This window comes from Pseudorca crassidens, chromosome 3 (genome assembly GCF_039906515.1).
Source record: "Pseudorca crassidens isolate mPseCra1 chromosome 3, mPseCra1.hap1, whole genome shotgun sequence".
Taxonomy (NCBI): domain Eukaryota; kingdom Metazoa; phylum Chordata; class Mammalia; order Artiodactyla; family Delphinidae; genus Pseudorca; species Pseudorca crassidens.
Genome location: NC_090298.1, coordinates 109,516,585 through 109,539,549, shown reverse-complemented (window position 1 = coordinate 109,539,549; position 22,965 = coordinate 109,516,585). Strand labels below are relative to the sequence as shown.

General features: G+C 43.2%; 1 protein-coding gene across 1 annotated transcript in view; it reads left to right on the top strand.

Moving 5' to 3' along the window:
- LOC137220798 (prolyl 4-hydroxylase subunit alpha-1-like) overlaps positions 1-22,580 on the top strand; it is a 63,948-nt gene extending 41,368 nt beyond the window's left edge. Inside the window, exon 4 of the mRNA XM_067730102.1 lies at positions 22,415-22,580. Within this exon, the coding sequence (XP_067586203.1) occupies positions 22,415-22,534 (120 nt within the window). The 3' untranslated portion in view covers positions 22,535-22,580. The remainder of the gene's footprint in view (positions 1-22,414) is intronic.
- Positions 22,581-22,965: the final 385 nt, after the last annotated feature.

Genomic DNA, 22,965 nt, shown 5'->3' with positions numbered 1-22,965 from the left:
ATTCTGTTCCATTGATCTATCTTTCTGTTTTTGTGCCAGTACCATACTGTCTTGATTACTGTAGCTTTGTAGTATAGTCTATAGTAAGTCAGGGAGCCTGATTCCTCCAGCTCTGTTTTTCGTTCTTAAGATTGCTTTGGCTATTTGGGGTCTTCTGTGTTTCCATACAAATTGAGAAATTTTTTGTTCTAGTTCTGTGAAAAATGCCATTGGTAGTTTGATAGGGATTGCCTTGAATATGTAGATTGCTTTGGGTAGTAGAGTCATTTTCACAATGTTGATTCTTCCAATCCAAGAACATGGTATATCTCTCCATCTATTTGTATCATCTTTAATTTCTTTCATCAGTGTCTTATAATTTTCTACATACAGGTCTTTTGTCTCCTTAGGTAGGTTTATTCCTAGATATTTTATTCTTTTTGTTGCAGTGGTAAATGGGAGTGTTTTCTTGATTTCACTTTGAGATTTTTCATCATTAGTGTATAGGAATGCTAGAGATTTCTGTGTATTAATTTTGTATCCTGCTACTTTACCAAATTCATTGATTAGCTCTAGTAGTTTTCTGGTAGCATCTTTAGGATTCTCTGTGTATAGTATCATGTCATCTGCAAGCAGTGACAGCTTTACTTCTTTTCCAATTTGGATTCCGTTTATTTCCTTTTCTTCTCTGATTGCTGTGGCTAAAACTTCCAAAACTATGTTGAATAAGAGTGGTGAGAGTGGGCAACCTTGTCTTGTTCCTGATCTTAGAGGAAATGCTTTCAGTTTTTCACCATTGAGGATGATGTTAGCTGTGGGTTTGTCATATATGGCTGTCTATTATGTTGAGGAAGTTCCCTCTATGCCTACTTTCTGCAGGGTTTTTATCATAAATGGGTGTTGAATTTTGTCAAAAGCTTTCTCTGCATCTATTGAGATGATCATATGGTTTTTCTCCTTCAATTTGTTAATTGAAAGGTGTTAGCTCTTCTCTAAATGTTTGCTAGAATTCGCCTGTGAAGCCATCTGGTCCTGGACTTTTGTTTGTTGGAAGATTTTTAATCGCAGTGTCAATTTCAGTGCTTCTGATTGGTCTGTTCATATTTTCTATATCTTCCTGATTCAGTCTTGGCAGGTTGTGCATTTCTAAGAATTTGTCCATTTCTTCCAGGTTGTCCATTTTCTTGACATAGAGTTGCTTGTAGTAATCTCTCATGATGTTTTGTATTTCTGTAGTGTCAGTTGTTACTTCTCCTTTTTCATTTCTAATTCTATTGATTTGAGTCTCCTCCCTTTTATTCTTGATGAGTCTGGCTAATGGTTTATCAATTTTGTTTGTCTTCTCAAAGAACCAGCTTTTAATTTTATTGATCTTTGCTATTGTTTCCTTCGTTTCTTTTTCATTTACTTCTGATCTGATTTTTATGATTTCTTTCCTTATGCTAAATTTGGGGGTTTCTTCTTCTTCTTTCTCTAATTGCTTTAGGTGCAAGGTTAGGTTGTTTATTCGAGATGTTTCCTGTTTCTTAAGGTGGACTTGTATTGCTATAAACTTCCCTCTTAGAACTGCTTTTGCTGCATTCTATAGGTTTTGGGTCGTTGTGTCTCCATTGTCATTTGTTTCTAGGTATTTTTTGATTTCATCTTTGATTTCTTCAGTGATCATTTTGTTATTAAGTAATGTATTGTTCAGCCTTCATGTGTTTGTATTTTTTCAGATCTTTTCCTGTAATTGATATCTAGTCTCATAGCGTTGTGGTTGGAAAAGATACTTGATACAATTTCAGTTTTCTTAAATTTACCAAGGCTTGATTTGTGACCCAAGATATGATCTATCCTGGAGAATGTTCCATGAGCACTTGAGAAAAATGTGTATTCTGTTGTTTTTGGATGGAATGTCCTATAAATATCAATTAAGTCCATCTTGTTTAATGTATCATTTAAATCTTGTGTTTCCTTATTTATTTTCATTTTGGATGATCTGTCCATTGGTGAAAGTGGGGTGTTAAAGTCCCCTACTATGAATGTGTTACTGTCGATTTCCCCTTTTATGGTTGTTTGTGTTTGCCTTATGTATTGAGGTGGTCCTAGGTTGGGTGCATAAATATTTACAATTGTTATATCTTCTTCTTGGATCGATCCCTTGATCATTATGTAGTGTCCTTCTTTGTCTCTTCTAATAGTCTTTATTTTAAAGTCTATTTTGTCTGATATCAGAATTGCTACTGCAGCTTTCTTTTGGTTTCCATTTGCATGGAATATCTTTTTCCATCCCCTCACTTTCAGTCTGTATGTGTCCCTAGGTCTGAAGTGGGTCTCTTGTAGACAGCATATATATGGGTCTTGTTTTTGTCTCCATTCAGCCAATCTGTGTCTTTTGGTGGGAGCATTTAGTCCATTTACATTTAAGGTAATTATCGATATGTATGTTCCTATTCCCTAAACTGTTTTGGGTTCGTTAATGTAGGTTTTTTCCTTCTCTTGTGTTTCTTGCCTGGCGAAGTTCCCTTAGCATTTGTTGTAAAGCTGGTTTTATGGTGCTGAACTCTCTCAGCTTTTGCTTGTCTGTAAAGGTTTTAATTTCTCCATCAAATCTGATGAGATCCTTGCTGGGTAGAGTTATGTTGGTTGCAGGTTTTTCTCCTTCATCACTTTAAATATGTCCTGCCAGTCCTTTCTGGCTTGCAGACTTTCTGCTGAAAGATCAGGTGTGAACCTTACGGGGATTCCCTTGTGTGTTATTTGTTGTTTTTCCCTTGCTGCTTTTAATATGTTTTCTTTGTATTTAATTTTTGACAGTTTGATTAATATGTGTCTTGGTGTATTTCTCCTTGGATTTATCCTGTACGGGACTCTCTGTGCTTCCTGGACTTGATTAACTATTTCCTTTCCCATATTAGGGAAGTTTTCAACTCTAATCTCTTGAAATATTTTCTCAGTCCCTTTCTTTTTCTCTTTTTCTTCTAGAACCCCTATAATTCGAACGTTGGTGCGTTTAATGTTGTCCCAGAGGTCTCTGAGACTGTCCTCAGTTCTTTTCATTCTTTTTTCTTTATTCTGCTCTGCAGTAGTTATTTCCACTATTTTATCTTCCAGGTCACTTATCCGTTCTTCTGCCTCAGTTATTCTGCTATTGATTCCATCTAGAATATTTTTAATTTCATTTATTGTGTTGTTTACCATTGTTTGTTTCATCTTTAGTTCTTCTAGGTCCTTGTTAAATGTTTCTTGCATTTTGTCTATTCTCTTTCGAAGATTTTGGATCATCTTTACTATCATTATTCTGAATTCTTTTTCAGGTAGACTGCCTATTTTCTCTTCATTTGTTACGTCTGGTGGGTTTTTATCTTGCTCCTTCATCTGCGGTGTATTTTTCTGTCTTCTCATTTTGCTTATCTTACTGTGTTTGGGGTCTCCTTTTTGCAGGCTGCAGGTTCGTAGTTCCCGTTTTTTTTGGTTTCTGTCCCCAGTGGCTAAGGTTGGTTCAGTGGGTTGTGTAGGCTTCCTGGTGGAGGGGACTAGTGCCTGTTTTCTGGTGGATGAGGCTGGATCTTGTCTTTCTGGTGGGCAGGTCCACATTTGGTGGTGTGTTTTGGGGTGTCTGTGGCCTTATGATGATTTTAGGCAGCCTCTCTGCTAATGGGTGAGGTTGTGTTCCTGTCCTGCTAGTTGTTTGGCATAGGGTGTCCAGCACTGTAGCTTGCTGGTCGTTGAGTGAAGCTGGGTGCTGGTGTTGAGATGGAGATCCCTGGGAGATTTTCGCCATTTGATATTATGTGGATCTGGGAGGTCTCTTGTGGACCAGTGTCCTGAAGTTGGCTGTCCCACCTCAGAGGCACAGCACTGACTCCTGGCTGCAGCACCAAGATCCTTTCATCCACACAGCTCAGAATAAAAGGGAGAAAAAGTAGAGAGAAAGAATTAGTAGAAGTAGGAAGAAAGAAAGAACGAAAGGGAGCGAAGGAGGGAGGGAGTGAGGGAGGAAGGGACAGAGGGAGGGAGAGAGAGAGAGGGAGAGGGAGGGAGGCAGGGAGGGGGGGGGAGAGAGAGAGAGAGAGAAAGAAAGAAGGAAAGAGAAAGAAAGAAAGAAGAAAAGAAGGAAAGAAAGAAAGGAAGAAAGAAAGGAGGGAGGGAGGGACAGAGGGAGGAAGGAAGGAAGGTAGGAAGGAAGTGTTGGAAGATTTTTAATCACAGTTTCAATATTATCACGTGTGGTTGGTCTGTTCATATTTTCTATTTTTTCCTGGTTCAGTCTTGGAAGGTTATACCTTTCTAAGAATTTGTCCATTTCTTCCAGGTTGTCCATTTTATTTGCATAGAGTTGCTTGTAGTAGTCTCTTAGGATGCTTTGTATTTCTGTGGTGTCTGTTGTAACTTCTCCTTTTTCATTTGTAATTTTATTGTTTTGAATCCTCTCCCTCTCTTTGTTGATGAGTCTGGCTAATGGTTTATCAATTTCTTTTATGTTCTGAAAGAACCAGCTTTTAGTTTTATTGATCTTTGCTATTCTCTTTGTTTCTATTTCATTTATTTCTGCTCTGATCTTTATGATTTCTTTCCTTCTGCTAACTTTGGGTTTTGTTTGTTCTTCTTTCTCTAGTTCCTTTAGGTGTAAGGTTAGATTGTTTATTTGAGATTTTTCTTGTTCCTTGATGTAGGCTTGTATAGCTATAAACTTCCACCTTAGAATTGTTTTTGCTGCATCCCGTAGGTTTTGGATCATCGTGTTTCATGGTCATCTGTCTCTAGGTATTTTTTGATTTCCTCTTTGATTTCTTCAGTGATCTCTTGGTTATTTAGTAACGTATTGTTTACCCTCCATGTGTTTGTGTTTTTTACTTTTTTTTCCCTGTAATTAATTTCTAATCTGATAGCGTCGTGGTCAGAAAAGATGCTTGATGTGATTTCAGTTTTCTTAAATTTACTGCGGCTTGATTTGTGACCCAAGATGTGATGTATCCTGGAGAATGTTCCATGTGCACTTGAGAAGAAAGTGTAATCTGCTGTTTTTGGATGGTATGTCCTATAAATATCAATTAAATCTATCTGGTCTGTTGTGTCATTTAAAGCTTCTGTTTCCTTATTTATTTTCATTTTGGAGGATCTGTGCATTGGTGTAAGTGAGGTGTTAACGTCCCGCACTATTATTGTGTTATTGTCGATTTCCTGTTTTATAGCTGTTAGCAGTTGCCTTATGTATTGAGATGCTCCTATGTTGGGTGCATATATATTTATAATTGATATATCTTCTTCTTGGATTGATCCCTTGATCATTATGTAGTGTCCTTCCTTGTCTCTTGTAATAGTCTTGATTTTAAAGTCTATTTTATCTGATATGAGTATTGCTACTCCAGCTTTCGATTTCCATTTGCATGGAATATCTTTTTCCATCCCCTCACTTTCAGTCTGTATGTGTCCCTAGGTCTGAAGTGGGTCTCTTGTAGACAGCATATATATGGGTCTTGTTTTTTTATCCATTCAGCGAGCCTGTGTCTTTTGGTTGAAGATTTAATCCATTCACGTTTAAGGTAATTATCGATATGTATGTTCCTATTACCATTTTCTTAATTGTAATGGGTTTGTTTTTGTAGGTCCTTTTCTTCTCTTGTGTTTCCCACTTAGAGAAGTTCCTTTAGCATTTGTTGTACAGCTGGTTTGGTGGTGCTGAATTCTCTTAGCCTTTGCTTGTCTGTAGAGCTTTTTTTTTTTTTTGCGGTACGCAGGCCTCTCACCTCCATGGCCCCTCCCATTGCGGAGCACAGGCTCCAGACACGCAGGCCCAGTGGCCATGGCCCATGGGCCCAGCCGCTCCGTGGCATGTGGGATCCTCCTGGTCCAGGGCACGAACCCGTGTCCCCTGCGTCGGCAGGCAGACTCTCAACCACTGCACCGCCAGGGAAGTCCTATCTGTAGAGCTTTTGATTTGTCTGTCGAATCTGAATGAGATCCTTGCCAGGTAGAGTAATCTTGGTTGTAGGTTCTTCCATTTTATCACTTTAAATATGTCATGCCACTCCCTTCTGGCTTTTAGAGTTTCTGCTGAGAAATCAGCTCTTAACTTTATGGGAGTTCACTTATATGTTATTTGTCGTTTTTCCCTTGTTGCTTTCAATAATTTTTCTTTGTCTTTAATTTTTGTCAGTTTGATTATTGTTTGTCTCGACGTGTTTCTCCTTGGGTTTATCCTGCCTGGGACTCTCTGTGCTTCCTGGACTTGGGTGGCTATTTCCTTTACCATGTTAGGGAAGTTTTCGACTATAATCTCTTCAAATATTTTTTCTGGTTCTTTGTGTCTCTCTTCTCCTTCTGGGACCCCCATAATGCGAATGCTGTTGCATTTAACTTTGTTTCAGAGGTCTCTTAGGCTGTCTTCATTTCTTTTCATTCTTTTTTCTTTATTCTGTTCTGCGGCAGTGAATTCCACCATTCTGTCTTCCAGTTCACTTATCCATTCTTCTGCCTCAGTTATTGTGCTATTGATTCCTTAGGGTATTTTTCATTTCAGTTATTGTATTGTTCATCTCTGTTTGTTTGTTCTTTAATTCTTCTAGGTGTTTGTTCTTTAATTCTTCTAGGTCTTTGTTAAACATTTCTTGCCTCTTCTTCATTTTTGCCTCCATTCTCTTTCTGACGTCCTGCATCATCTTCACTATCATTATTCTGAATTCTTTTTTGGAAGGTTGCCCATCTCCACTTCATTTAGTTGTTTTTCTGGGGTTTTATCTTGTTCCTTCATCTGGTACATAGCCCTCTGCCTTTTCACCTTGTCTATCTTTCTGTGAATGTGGTTTCTGTTCCGCAGGCTTTAGGATTGTAGTTCTTCTTGCTTCTGCTGTCTGCCCTCTGGTGGATCTAAATTTTTTTTGTTTGTCTCACATTTTGATTTATTTGTTTACTTTTCATTACGGAGGGAGACCTGAGTTTGCCCAGTATTAGGAGTTGAGATGACTTTGCCATAGATTGTATCTATCCTCCTTTAATGCTTTCAGGCTTCTGAGATGAGCAAGAGCATTATGGGGAGTGAAGTTGTGGTAAAGGGAAGAGTCAGATCTGTTATGGGGAATAGTCTTTTTCATCCAATGGGGACTCTCTAGCCTTGGAGAATCAGAGGAATTGAGGACTGTTTTAGCTGTATGTGAAGATGGGATAAATGTACTAATAAAATAGAACCACCTCTCAGTTATCTGTATTGACTCTGGCAGAAACATCTAGCATGGCTCCTGGCACAGAGTTAATACTCAGAATATGTTTGTTGAAATGAACCCGAGCACACTGAGTGATTGCTGTATGCCTGGCTCTGTGCTGGGTGCTGTGGGAAATTCAGAGACTATAATCCCATTCCTGCAGTGGGCTTTATATGGTAGGAATTAATAGCCATTTGAAGAGTTAAAAAACAAAGGAAGAAATTTCTCAGTAAATATAGATGTGTTAAAAGAAGGGAGAGGTCCCTTGGAACTGGTTAGTTGGGTAAGTTTTCCAGAAGGGGACAATATTAGCTGGATCTTAAAGTGGTTGGAAAAAGGAAGGATGTGGTTAGGGTGAACTCGCTTGGTGGAATAGCTGGTATAAAGGTGATATAGAGGCCTTAATCAGCATGTGCGTGGGAGAAGTAAAAGGATCAATTTGTCTGGAACAGACAAGATGTGGGTATAGAGTACATAGGCCCTGGCCCCATGAGCCTGAGCCTTGATTTCTAAGTGTAGGATTTTAGCCTTTACCTTGTGGCTGCTGGAAGGTGTTTGAGGCCTTTGAGCCAGGAAGAAAGAACTATGGTTAGAACTGCTTGAGGAAGCTCCATCGGTACATTTCCACTGGTGTGAGATGGACAGGATGTAAGATGTCACCTCTTGTGTTTTTCCTCCTTTCACCTCATCTGTCTCTTCTCTGTTTCTTTTCTTTCTCCAACCTGCATCAGTCTCCTGGGATATTCCCTGGAGTGACTTCTGATTCCTACCATCTCCAAAACAGTAACAAGATCAGCACCACACTCTTTACTTGCTAGTAGCTGCTGCAATTAGGGCTGCGGATAGTATGCCAGATATGGCAGAGATGTTAGAGTTTTCCAGAGGGAAGTTCTGCATCCTGAGCACTGAGCTGGGAGCATACAAAATGGATGTTATATTCTTGTCATATGGCTTATGAAAATTGGCCTTAAGAAAAGAAATAACAAATGGAAGGAAGTTACTGTCACTCTGTGGCTTGGGGATGGATGGGGAGGAGGGAGTACTGGGTTCACCAATTGTCTGAGCTTCTAAGAGTTTTTGCACATCTGAAGAACTGCCTTGCCTAAAAGGCCCAGGAGACCATATAGTCTAATGGTTAGAAAGTTGACACATCTCTCAACTCATCACTCTGCCTCCTGAGTCACTCCCTATGGATGACAGGGAAGTCCAGTCCCAACACTGTGTCCAACCTGGTGCTTCCTTTGGCCACTTGCCAAAGTGGGCTTCTCACTAATGGGAATGGAGATGAAGATTTCACCCAGATATCATTAGGATTACACTGTTCTACCATTCTGAGTTTGTTACGCCTGTTCCACATCTCTCAATTTTACTAATATACTCCCTTTCCTAGGGTTTTTCTGAAAACATCACTTGGTCAAGGTTTTTTTTGTGTGAGCAGCAGATGCTTGAGAAGATTTGAGGTACTGCAGCTGTTCTGTGCTGTCATGGCACTTGCTCTGAGCTTCATCCATCATAAGGGCTTTGTTTCTCATGTGTTTCATAGTGTTTTCTGTACCAGTCTCCACTGTGTATCTCCTACCCTTTGGCAAACTCTGCGTCAAACAAACAGGACAGATTCAGCCTAGAACTGTGCTGTCCAGTACAATAGCTACTAGCCATATATGGCTATTTAATTGAATGTAGCTAATTAATTAAAATTAAATAATATGTGGACTTCCCTGGTGGTGCAGTGGTTAAGAATCCACCTGCCAATGCAGGGTACACAGGTTCAAGCCCTGGTCCGGGAAGATCCCACATGCCGCGGAGCAACTAAGCCCTTGCACCACAACTACTGAGCCTGCACTCTAGAGCCTGTGAGCCACAACTACTGAGCCCACGTGCCACAACTACTGAACCCCCTGTGCCTAGAGCCCATACTCCGCAACAAGAGAAGCCACCGCAGTGAGAAGCCCATGCACACAACGAAGAGTAGCCCCAGCACACCACAACTAGAGAAAGCCCGCATGCAACAATGAAGACCCAATGCAGCCAAAAATAAATAAATAAATAAATTAATTAATTAAAACAATAAAAATTAAATTAAAGAATATTAAAAAATTATCAATTGCTTTAACCATATTTCAAGTGTTTGATGGCCACATATGGCTGTGGCTCCTATATTGGACAGTGCAGATACATAATTCTCATCATCACAGAACATTCTATTGGAATGCTGGTCTAGAATAATATAGCCAAATTCCAGCAGGACTGTCCAGGTAGATGTAGGTACTCCAAGGCAGGTTCAAGTTCTTCATTGCCTCTATGTGAAGCAGATGTACCTACCTCTTCATTATTCCAGTTGTCCATCTGGTAACTATTAGATTAGACACACACACACACACACACACACACACACACACACACACTCTTGCTTATTAATTCTTAAAGACTGGATATTCTAAACCCATAAGAAAAAAGAGAAGCATTTTCCAAATTGCTCCATAATTTTTCTTACCCACGATATGGTTAATACCTCATATTATTGCAAGGAAGTCCTTCTTTTTCACTGTGTGCCCCTTTGGGCCTGTCATGAAGAAGAAAATAAGCCCATTTTTGAACTTCTCTCCTTTAGTATCAGGCCACTCAGCTCTAAAAGGATGCAGTAGAAGCTCTTCTTATTCATTCCTTTTTAAGAGCCTGATGAAGTGCTCTCTACCTCCCAGTCTCTGCTGAGGCTCTGGAGGTAGAGACCGGGAGTCTCAGCATTGGGAAGGTCTTCTTAGATGCTGTAGTCTTTTGTCATTTCACACCTTAACCTCAAAGGAAACCCTTTTTCCTGGGATGGAGCACTTTAGTTCCCACAACTCTTCTCTGAAGTCACTGTAGAGTGGGTGGAGGGAGATGAAGGCGATTCTTTGGTCTGAACTTTTTGAGTAACCTTAGGAGTGGATCTGTTAAAACCGGAGGGTTTTTTTCTTTACCACACCACCCCCAGGATTCCATTTCCTGCACATGTGGCATCAGCACCTCTAGTTATCTTGGCCCAAGCCTTTGGACCATGCCTTGGGAGGGCTCTACTCTCTGCATTGAGCTCCATTTATACCTCTCCAGTGGAAACAATGACTTTCTTTTCCTTGACCTGGTAGGAAGGCTCTTTCCTCTTACTTGGTTAACCAAAGTGGGAATTAGGATTACTGCCTCTGTGGGTAAAAGACATTTTGCATGTTGGAGAAAGAGGTAGGTAGTGGTTTCATCTGCCACTACTGCCCATGGATGTGACTAGAACCTCCTCCTGATGCAGAACCCTGTCTCTTCCATTGGCCCTTTCCCAGCTCCTATACTATTTTGACTTTCTACTCACCCCTTTTTCTAACCCTGATGCCATCCTAGACCATTCTTTTCTGTCCCTTCTCTTGCCCCAGTTCTAGCCACTGCCCTGGACTCAAGGTCAGTTGAGGGGAACAGTCTCTCAAAATCTGGGCAAAGATCTTTGGGGGTGGGGTGCTGCTGGGATGCAAGGTGAGGACATGAGGAGAGGCACACATAATCTGAATGCTGGTATTTGCCTGACAGGGCTGGATCTTCCATGGCCTTCCTCGCTGTCTGTCTTTGAACTTATTTCATAAGAGGAACCTTTATCTTCTGGCCCCCTGGCTATCCAGTACTTTGTGCCTGCCCCCCATTCCCTACTTGAGGACATTCAACTGTGCTGCAGGAGAGAGCTGGCCCATGCCCCCACCTTCAGGGACCAGGGAGATCCATGAGCCTGGCAATGAGGCCTAGGCAGAGACATGGCAGATGAACAGAGACTCCATGGCAGATGGAGTCTAGTCACCGCAGGGACCCCTGCAGAAGAATCAGGCTCGAAACTTTAGCCTTTGCTTGGCCAACTCCTAATGATTTTATAAAAAATAGTTTTGTCTTTTAATTACCCAAGTGATGTACGAATACATTCTCCTCTTGTAATGTCTAGAGGAGAATATTATCTTCTTGTAACAAAAAGAAAACAGTTCAGCCTGACAATTATAAAATTGTAAAGCTAAATAAAGTGCCCTTTGACTGCCTCACCTGATCCTAATCCCCTCTCCCAGTTCCCACAAGTAACCACAGTTCTCAGGTGTATATCCTTCCAGATCTTTTTTTATACATTTATTTACTGACCCTGTATATATATAAAAAAAATAGATAGGGTTCTTTTGTGGTTTTCTGCTTTTCTTTCCTTCTCTCTTTCTTTTTCATAAATGATGTACTATACCTATCACTCTGCAGGTATCAGTCAGTGATATATTAGAGATCACTCTGGGTTGGTTGAAAGAGAGCATGTGCATTTTGGAATTGCTGCACAGTATTCTCTAGCATGAACATACCTCAGTTTATTTATTCATCTCTGGTTGATGGAAATTTTATGCGTCTGCAGAATTTCACTATTACACACGGGCTGCAATGAATATTCCTATATATGCTTCATTAAGCACAAAAGCAAGCATCTTTCCTGGTAGATACAACATAAGAAATTACAGACTCATGGGAATATATATATTTACATTTAGTAGAGTCTGTCAACTTGTTCTCTAGAGAAAAGTTAGATCCACTAACATTACATACCTACGAAGCCTGTTAAAACCATTGTCTTCATAGTATCAAATGTCACATACAGAATTTCTGACTGTTTATTTCTTAAGTTCCTTAGTGATGTTAAACATCTCTTTATATATTTAGTGGGCATTTCTGTTTTGTCTTCTGTTAGTTACCTGTTCATATCCTTTTCCTATTAAGTTGTTAAGATTTTTTTTAATAAATTTATTTTATTTTTGGCTGTGTTGGGTCTTTGTTGCTGCATGCAGGCTTTCTCTAGTTGCAGTGTGCGGGCTTCTCATTGCGGTGGCTTCTCATTGCAGAGGACGGGCTCTAGGTGCACAGGCTTCAGTAGTTGTGCCTCGCGGGTTCTAGAGCACAGGCTCAGTAGTTGTGGCGCATGGGCTCAGCTGCTCTGCAGCATGTGGAATCTTCCTGGACCAGGGCTCAAACCCGTGTCCCCTGCATGGGCAGGCAGATTCTTGACCACTGTGCCAACAGGGAAGCCCAGAGTTGTTAAGGTTTTACTTGTTAACTTTTTAATACTCCTTCTATACTCTGGATATTAATTCTTTGTCTATTATAAGTGTTACAGATGTTTCCTCTCAGTGTTTCACTTGTCTTTTATTTTATAGTATCTTTTATTATACTAAAGTCTTTGATTTTGATGAAGTAAAATGATCAATTTTTAAAGGGACTTGATATTTTGTGTGGTCTTATTTAAAAAGGCTTCTTCTCCCCTCAAGGTCATAAACATATTATTATATATTTTTCTCCTATGTCTATTCTTTATATTTAGGGCTTTAATATCTCTGAATTTATTTTGTGAATAGTATGAGGAGGACCCTATCAATAGCTTAATGTTTCCTTGTAGGTGATAATTTTGTAGAAGCTTTGTTGATTGTCTTCCCAGTACTTATCCTGCCCTCCTCCCTTGCTAACGGCATTCTGAATTTCCCAGATATGTAGTTTGTGTGGAATTGATCTCACCCTCACCTCTTAAAGTGGCTTAAGGCAATCAATGCATCCCATCCCCCTGGCTACAGGGCATGAATGGTTCAGGTGGGTTAGTGACCCTTTGGGCGCCAAGATACACGAAATAATGTTTGTTGGGAGCTTCTGAGAAAGAGGCTTTTCATCTGTATTGGCTCAGTTGCCACTGACAATTATCTTACTCCCACAAGGGAAGCTAATCTTAGGATGAACCAATACAGTAGAAGACAAACAAGAGAAATCAGGTTCTTGATAACATCATTGATCTGCTGGACCAATCCTGTTCTGAAATCCAGCCTACCTCTGGACATTTCTTTTACATGAGCCAGTATATTTTCTTGATTATTTAAGCCAGTTTGAGTTAAGTTTTACTTAAAACTAGAAGTATTTCTAACCTATTTAGTCACCAGTTGTCTCAATACTGTTCATTGAAAGATTCATCTGTTTCACACTTACATGAAAGACCACTTGTGGTAGACTCTGGCTTGCTTACTGAAAGACCGAGAGTATACATGAACAGAAAGTTCCAGACTTGGAACTTCCCTGGTGGTGCAGTGGTTAAGAATCCACCTGCCAATGCAGGGGACATGGGTTCGATCCCTGGTCCGGGAAGATCCCACATGCCATGGAGCAACTGGGCCTGTGTGCCCAGTACTGAGCCTGCACTCTAGAGCCCGTGAGCCACAACTACTGAGCACGCGTGCCACAGCTACTGAAGCCCGCGCGCCTAGAGCCCGTACTCCACAACAAGAGAAGCCACTACAGTGAGAAGCCCACATACTGCAACAAAGAGTAGCCCCCGCTCACCGCAACTAGAGAAAGCCCACACACAGCAACAAAGACCCAACGCAGCCAAAAATTAATTAATTAATTAATTAATTTTAAAAAAGAAAGGAAGAAAAAGAAAACTCCAAGACTCTATAGCTAGGTAAGGATAGGTTGCCCAAAAAACTGGCAACAAGAATTTTCAAGGCCTAGAATATACATATTAATATGTATATTAGAATATACATATTAGGACTCTGTGATGTGGCTTACTGAAGAGCAGAATTATTGCTTTATTTGGTAGTATGAGCTGGAGGGATTGCAAAAGTCAGTAAGTGCTCTTCTGGACTCTTCTCACCTGGTGGACATGTCATTCTCTGCAGGCTGCCAAGACCATGAACTTGGGGGTTGCCTTTGTGAGAAAGCAAGAAACCTCCACTTGCATCCTCATCTCACTAATATCCTTTGTACTACTAATTAGTAACTACTTCAGGAGTTAACCAAAATAAAACCAACCTTAAAGAGGGTCCAAGTCAATATTATCACTCATCTCTGAATCTAGACTTTGTCTGGTCTCCATAAATCCCATAAATATGTGGGTCTGTTTTCTGGACTCTTCATTCTGAGTTACTGATTTGTTTATTCATTTAGGTACCAGTACCACACAGTCTTAATTCCTTTTGCTTTATGACATATTTTGAAATTATGTACTGCAAATCTTCCACCATAGTTCTTCTCCAGAATGATCTCAAATATTCTCCCTTGTGAATTTCAGAACCAGTCTGTCAGGATACATGAGACTTTCTGTAGGGATTTTGATTTTAATAGAATTAGGATGGAATTTATAGACTAATTGGAGGAGAACTCACTTTTGTGGTATTTGGGAAAGCTGCTAATTTTTTGTTTATTGATCTTATATCTGGCCACATTGTTCAACTCCTGGGCTTTCTGTGTAAAGTCTCACATCATCAAGAGGTAATATAGTATAGCGATTAAGAGTACAGAGTCTGAAGTCAGACTTTCTGGGTTTATCTTCTGGCTCTGCCATTCACCAGCCAAGTACCTCAGCATCTCTGTTAGTTTCCTCATCTGTAAAAATGGCTTCTATACTAATACCTACCTCATAAGGTGGTTGTTAGGATTAAATGAGTTAAATGAGATACACAAAACATTTAACATACAGCAAGGAGTGATAATAATCATCATCATTTATTTTAAAATAACAAGTTTATCTGTTGTTTTTTTAATCCTCATATGTGTTTTTCTTATCTTAATGCACTTGCTAGTACTTTAGTACAGTATTGCATAGTAGCATGGGTATCAGGTATTGTTGTCTTGTTCCTGACTTGAATGGAATTTCTTCTAATGTTTCACTATTAAAATATATTTGCTATAGATTTCTGGTATAATCCTTGGTCTTATTAAGGATGCTTCCTGGTGGTCCTAGTATACGAAGAATTGGCTGAAGCAGTGAGTGAAGGCCAAGCCCTGAGCACTAGGCCAACTTTGCTCGCAGCCTATTAGGCATAAAGTACCCAGGGCAAGAGAAGAAGAGACAAGGCTGCAGATGCTTAAAGCAGGCCAGACACCTGCCTTCCTCTATTGGAGAGTCCCATGCTTTGAAGGGGCATGATGGAGATATGCTTGGGCTGTGCATGTGGTAGTCTGTCTGTAGCAATAATGAAGGCTCTGGCCTGTGTATACAAGACATATGAGGGGTATGTACCTGTGTGCATGGGTGCACATGCATGCTCATGCTGGTCCTGGTTCCTGCAGCCTCATGGGCCCTGCTTAGCCATCGTTTCTGCAGAGGGACTCCTGACTGCTGTATCTCTTTTGGATTGTCATAGTTTTCTGTGTACAGTACCCTTATTTCACCTGCCCCACCCCCTAGAGGCAGTCAGGGTGATGACTGAAGCATCAGAACTGTGGTTTCTGTAACAGGAAGTGATTTAGATGCTGAAAGCTAATTTTAGATGAGTTGATATGGGGTTTTCAAAGAATGTTTCAGGAGTGGTTTCAGGCTTAATGCTCAGCCTCCAGCTCCTCTCATTTACGAGGGGCTGGCAGTTTCCCACTGTCATTGTCATTGTCTAGCTGCATGAGCTCATGCCCAGCTGGTCAGCACTCTTGGGTGGAAAGCCGGGGCTGGTTTTCCCTGGATTCCAGCCTGCCTGAGTCATTATTTTTGGCCTTGACCTCAAGGCAGACTCTTGAGACTCAGCATAGGCTGGCTCTAGGCCAGGCTGACTCAGGGCCTTTTATCCCTGGCAAGAACTGCCTGGAGGCTCTGAGGGTCCTGTCAGGATAGGACCCCCATCCAGTCTGAGGCGTAGGCCAGTGATGAGATGAGGCTTTTGGGTCAAGAGAAGTGTCATCTTGGATGGAAGGCATTTAGTGGGGCATCTTCTCCAGGTCAGCACTTTCTCGAGCTTCTTAGAAGGGAGAACACTCGGACCCATGATAGCTACACTAGAGATGCCATCACTGCTTCAGACCTGGAGTTTGGGACTCCTGCTAGTAGCAACAGACACAAAAGCAGAATAGGCACAGAACTTTCAGAGAGTCCTGTCTTCTTAGAGCTAAAGCCCCACTGGTTGGCACCCTTAGAGCTGAATGGTTTCTGTCTCTGCCAAGGCCTGAACACAGGAAATAGGAGACAGGGGCAGTATGCTCACCTCCACAGGGGTCTACAAAGCCCATTTTCATCTGCTGTCGTGTACCCTAGGGCTTCCACAGCAACCCCTGTAGCAGAGAATGCTGCCCCCATTCTAAGAGAAGACGGGCTTCACTGTGCTAAGAGAGATGGCCCAGGGTTACACAGTTAGTGTGGGTGGCATCAGAGCCAGGTTATGTGCTGACCCTTGTACCATACTGCCAATGGGATACCCAACATTCAGAGAGGGAGCTCTGCATGTCTGATCCAGGCAGCAGCCAGCCATGAGCACCTGCCACAAGCCTGGGGCCTCTCAAAAGCTGAAGGAAGCATAATTAAAGTCTCTGCCAGTGCCTAATCTACCCCTTGCCCTGCTTTTGTGTGAGGTGTAGCCTGGGAGATGAGGCCAGGCCTTTAGGCCTTGGTTGGTATACAAGAGGAAACACTCTTGTCCCAGAGAGGCCCGTAGACAGGCTTTCTGGGGGCAAAGAGCAGGAAGCCTTCTCTTTGGCCTCCATAGTCAGTCAGTCCCCTGAGGAGGATCAAGGAGGGCAGCACTGGCGACCAGCCCAGAGCCAGGGCTGGGCTCAGACCTAGAGATGATGAGAGTATTCTCACGAAAGCTCCAGTGTTTGCAGTGTATTGACACAGTTTGATGGTATGAGCTAAGGCCTGCTTTGAGAGTTACATAGAAGGTGTCTTTGACCTATTTTCAAGGGCTGTGGTGGCAGGAGGAATTTTTGGCCACATCATAAAGAGTTTTGTGGCCACCTCTGATAGACCAAGCTCAGGAAGTTGTAATTTTCCACAATTAGCTTATTAGTCACCAAGATAATCCTTGCCCCAGCTCCTGGCTCCTGCTCCTCTGTGAAAGGCTGACAGGGATGGAGCTCCAGTGTGGCAGCCCTGCCTCCTCAGGATAGGCCTCAGCAGCAGGCCAGGAGCCCTGGAGGCCTTGAGCACTGAGGTTGGACCGTCTGTGTGCCTGCCTTGTTTGTGGAGCTTCTGCACAGCCAACTTCTTTTTTTTTTTTTGGTACGTGGGCCTCTTACTGTTGTGGCCTCTCCCGTTGCAGAGCACAGGCTCCAGACACACAGGCTCAGCGGCCATGGCTCATGGGCCCAGCCGCTCTGTGGCATGTGGGATCCTCCCGGACCGGGGCACGAACCCGTGTGCCCTGCATCGGCAGGCAGACTCTCAACCACTGCACCACCAGGGAAGCCCTGCACAGCCAACTTCTTGTACACTTTGTCCTCCTCAGGAGATTTAGTTTGGACAAGAAATCCTTTACGATCTCAATGAAGGGATGTGGGTAGAGAGTCGATACCAGAAAATCCACTCAAAGGAAGACCCTTGTACTCTGTGAAGTAACTGTGAAGGCCCAATCTATGACCTTTCTGGGGCATTTTCATTTTAAGAAAAGAGAAAGTCTTAAGCCAAGGAATACATTAATGGAGGCTTTCATAAAGCACTTTCAGGAAACTATATAGTGTTCAGAGCTCCTTGCCCATTAGAAAGATGGGGCTGTGTGGTGTTCACACTTGGATCCCCAGGGTGGACCTCACTCAGGGAGACAGAATTAGGCGAAGGCTACCCCTCTGTGGGAGTTTTGCCTACTCAGCACCTTCTTCCAAACTACTGGGTTGTCTCATCACAGCTCCTGGACTCCATCGTGTGCCTCTGAGGGGCATTCCTGCTCCTGGAGTTGGTGGAGCACTGCCAGGCTGAGGGCTGAGGAGAGCTGGCCCCTGAACCTTGCCCCCAAAGCCACGGGGATAGTCATGCATCTCGGTTGCCAGCTGGTGGCATTTTCCTAAGTGGAAAGGGGTGGAGTGGGGGTCCCCTCTGGCCTCTAGGCAGGCCTCTCCTCCTCAAGCTTACAGCTGGCTCCAGCTTGTCCTCTGTGATGAACTCTTCAGTCGGAGCATGTGTGTGGTGGATAGGAACACAGGGAAGCAGGAGTTGCTGCCTTGGAGGCAGGCAGAGTGGGATGCAGCTGGAGGACCTAGGCTTTTCCTGGTCTTATTTCATTCAGAAATAGTCTTAATGTGGCAAAAGGAATTTGTTTGTTGGTTTGTTTGCTTGCTTGCTTGTTTGAAAGTACCCTTCGTTTTTGGAAGTCTTGGCTGCTGCCTCAGTTCTGGTGGGACCAAGGATTGGCCCAGTGTCCCAGATGCTTGGGAGACTCCAAGGCCCTTTTACATGCCTGTGAAGTGACAGAACCCATCTACCCACCTTACCCAGGCTCCTGGTGCTGATGTAGGTTAGAGGAGGGGACTGAGACATAACTTAGCCTCCAAGCTTTGGACTGCCTTCTTAGAGTGTACAGTCTTCTTAGGGGAGAGAATTCAGGAAGAGGATGGCTTGCTATACATGAGAAGTAGGAGCCGCAAACAAGCTGCCACAGCCTGGGAAGGTTTAGAGGGAGGCTTGTCAGGCAAATGGTGGTTCGTGTACAAACTACAGACAACAAATCGAGAGGACAAGTGGGTAGGAGTGAGGTGGTCACTCTGCTCTCAGAAAAACAGGAATCCAAGTTCATAAGGAAGTGACTCTTTTAGATACACAGGTGGGCCAGCCCCAGACATTACTCTAACCTTTCACAGACATCCTTTTCACAGTGTTTCTCATATTGTACCTTAATCAACTGATGCCTTTCGGGGTGACTCAGGGCCACTGCTCAGGCTGGCCATTGTGTGTTGAATCTAGGCGAGGGTACAGTTACAGCTGGAGGTGGGCCCAGCTCTGAATGGGCACCAACCCCTAAAAAGTCCCCAAATTGTCCTGTAAGCAAAAGTCCCATAGTCAGTTTGCTTTTGGATCCTTTGCCTCCTTCTTTCTGAGAGACATTTGGTAGAAATAGCCCGATTTTTGGAGTCCAAGGGACCTGGCTCCAACTTCTAACTCAGCCACCTACTAGTTGCCAGACCTTAGGTAGTTTACTAAGTCTTCATTTTGCCCCGGTTCATTATTCATTCATTCAGCATATATTGCTTGAGCATCTTCTGTGTACCAGGTACTCATTTAGGTACTTGGGAGTCATCAATAGAGGAAACAGAGAAGTATTCCTGCCTTTAGAAATGTGTATCATAGCATGAGAGGCAGAAAATAAACAACAAGATTGATAACATGTTAGAAGGTGATAAGTGCTACAGGAAAAAAAAAACAGAACAAGATAAGGGGGATTTGGGCTGCTGGGAGTGCTGGTAGAAGGGGCTTCAGTCTCAAATAGGGTGGGCAGGGCAGATCTCTTTGATAAAATAACATCTTTGAGAAAATAACATCTGAGCAAAGACTTGAAAGTGGTTGAAGGAGTTTGGCTATTCCAGACAGAGAGAAGAACCAGTGCAAAGGCCCTGAGGCTGTTGTGTTCAAGGAACAGCACGGGAGCTGGCAAGGCTGGAGCAGCATGTGTGAGGGGGTGGGGCACAGGGGAAAAGTCAGAGAGGTAATGGAAAGATGAAGGGGCAGATGACGTTGGGCCTTGTAGGCCATTGTGGGAACTTTGGCTTTTGCTCTGATAAAACACAGAGCCACTGGAGAGTTTTGAAGAGTCCCACAATCTAACCTAGATTGTAACAGGGTCACTCTGGCTGCTGAGTTGAGAATAGACTATAAAGCAGAGCACAGGTAGAAGCAGGGAAATTAGCCAGGCGTTTACTGAGGTATATTTTAGGCAGAAGATAATAGTGGCTTGAACCATCACGGGTGCAGTGGAGATGGTAAGAAATGTTGGACTCTCGATGTATTTTGAAAGGAGAGCCATCAGGATTTGCTGATGGATTAGATATAGAATATATGAGAGAGCAGAGTCAATGTTGACCCCAAGGGTTTTACTCTGGGCAGGTGGAAAGAAGGACTTGACATTGCCTGAGATAAGGAAGGCTACAGTAGGGCAGGTTTGAAGGGGAAGATCAGGAGTTCACTTTCAAACATGTAAAGTGGGATAATGTTATCCACTTCACCAGGCTGTAGTGAGGATTAAATAAGATAATATGTGAAAGTCATTAGCACTCACACATAGCTAGCTCTCAGTAAATGTCACTTTCCCTTTTCCTTTCTCATACAGGTGGGTGAAGCATGAGCAATTAGGGGTCCTCTAAGCCAATTTGACTAATTGCCTTTCTGTAGAAATAATGAGCAGATGTCAAAACAGTCTCCTCCCCAGTGGTTTTCTCACCCTTCAGAAAACTTTCACTGTTGCTAACAGGGTCTTTCAATTTGTCAAAAGTTTCTTGGCAATGTTGACACACCAACGTGCTGATGAGCTTCTGCATCAGTGGCACCTTGGCGCCCAGGCAGCCTCTCATCTGTGCGCTCATCATTTCCACGTCAGTCACTCTGCAGGTGTCAGCTGAGCAAGAGGCAAGACCTTCTCATCACAGTGAGCAGAGATTAAGGGAAGCAATTTCTCCAGAAGCTACACTTTTTATTATCAAAAGAGAGTTAGCTGACATAACATTAGGTCACAACTTTCTCTTAGCTCTTTGAATCATTTGTCTCTGAATAAAGTTGCTGGCATGTGGCACACTGCAGTTGCTGAATGAACAAAACAAAAAGGTTATAACATGTATTGTAAGACATTTTTTTCACAAAGGGTATGAATGTGTACTTGACTCTATGAATAAGGAAAGAGAGGTTGAAGGATGTTAACCAAAGAGCCATCTCTGGATATGGGATGCTTTTTGCTTTACTTGTTTGGACTTTTTTTTTGTGAGAGTATTTTTTTTTTTTGGCTGCGTTGGGTCTTTGTTGCTGTGCACAGGCTTTCTCTAGTTGCGGTGAGCAGGGGCTACTCTTCGTTGTGGTGCGCGGGCTTCTCATTGAGATGGCTTCTCTTGTTGCGGAGCATGGGCTCTAGGTGCCCGGGCTTCAGGAGTTGTGGTTCTCAGGCTCTGGAGCACAGGCTCGGTAGTTGTGGCACACGGGCTTAGTTGCTCCACAGCATGTGGGATCTTCCCAGACCAGGGCTCGAACCCATGTCCCCTGCATTGGCAGGCAGATTCTTAACCACTGTGCCACCAGGGAAGGCCCCTTGTTTGGATTTTAAACAGTAAATTTATATCATTATTTAGACAATAGAGTAATTTTTAAGAAGTCTGTGAAATGTTCAAATAAGATTTGTGTGGTACCCATGTGATGGATAGGCTTTCTCATGAGGTGTTTTCAGTGGTGACATTTGCTTCATCTGAGGGACAGCCTGACCCTGCTGTAATGCAGTGGGACTGGCCAAGCAAGGGCACGTGAGATGGCAATAGCTTAGGAAAAGAGATAACCTTCCCCAGAAGTGCTCAAACTTCCCTCTTCCATTGCGGTTGGTGACTGCCCAGACCCAGATCTGTGCTCACTCTCACTCACCTACACACTTGGAAAGAGCCTTTGCTCCAGGCAGAAGTGTATGAACAACTCTACACTAGTTGATAGTGTGAGGGCTCCAGGTACATATGAAACATCTTTGATAGCTTCAGAATAACAAAATCTTCACGTCCAGAAGTTCTGTCTGAGGGCCGCTGATAGGACTGGCATATATGAGAACAGTGATCTTATTCTTATTCTCTTTAAATTCTGGATATTTGGTTTGTGGGCACCTGCCAGTGTTGCCACTTGGTGTTGGCAAGTGAATCCCCAATATACAGGCTTCTTTGGCCTGTAAAATAGTTCAAGGGACAGGCTAAGTTCCCATATGGTTTCTCAGAAAGCTATCAAATAGTGCAGAAGCAGAGTGTTTGAGTACTTGCCTTTGGAGACTTGGGGTCCTCTAGATCGGAAGCCCATATCCAACAGTGTTTCCTTTCCCTAGGCTCATTCTTAGAGTCCAGAGTAGTCCAGTTCCTGAAAATGACTCCATTCTCATACTCTCTGACCTTTGGAATCCCACTGCAGAGTGCCAAACTGGTGAGGGGGAATATCACTGAACGGGTCACAGATACCTGACCTCTGCCTCCCCGTGCCTGCCCCGCACTGAGGTGTGCTGATGGGAGTGACTTCAGTGACTTTTGCCCCAACACTGAATGCCCCCATGGGGCCTCTGCCTCAAACCTGATATTGCCATTTATGCTGCAGCTGTCTCTGTTTCTGCCCCCTTCATCTCGACACCCCAGCCCTCCTGCTTTGGGATCTTTGGGGCTTGGATGCTGAGTAGATATACTCCCCTTGGTGGTGAGCAGGTAGTAAGCAACAAGCCTCTGCTGACCGCTGACTATTCTTCCTCTGGCAGCCATCCTCCCCTGGCCCTGTGTTGCTAACCTCTGTCTTACACTCCTCTCTGCTCTCCCATGGCCAGGAGGTCAGAAGCTGCTCCAGATGGGGAGGATGCCAGCTGAGATGCCTGATGGCCAACATGCTAGAGCTTCAGTGGGCATCACTCTCTGGGTGTCAGCCTGGATTGTGGCCAAAGTGCTGAGTGGCGAGCAGTGAATAAGCAGCAGCTGTGACATCCACACTTGAAAGTTCCAGGATTTTGAGGTACAGGAACATTAGGAAGAAGGGTACTTGCTACATTTCAAGTCCAATTTCTCATATGACCAGAATCAGGGTGCCCTGAGATTGAGGACAGAGCCTGCTGGGTCAGGCCCCACATGCCCTCATAGTCTGTCCCCACCTCCTTCTGGATACTCTGGCTCTGTCCAAGGGCATTCAATGGAGGCCTCCAAGAGGCCAGGCCAGTTGAGGAGCAGAGGGTGGGAAAGTTGAGGCAAGTGGTATCCACCTACCAGGCCACTGAGCACTGCACCCTGCCTCCCTCCTGTGCTCTGTCTTCTGTTCCCTATTCTCTGTGACCCCTTTCCTGACCCGTCTTCCCCCTTGTTACCCCCACTGTCCAGATCAGTTCAT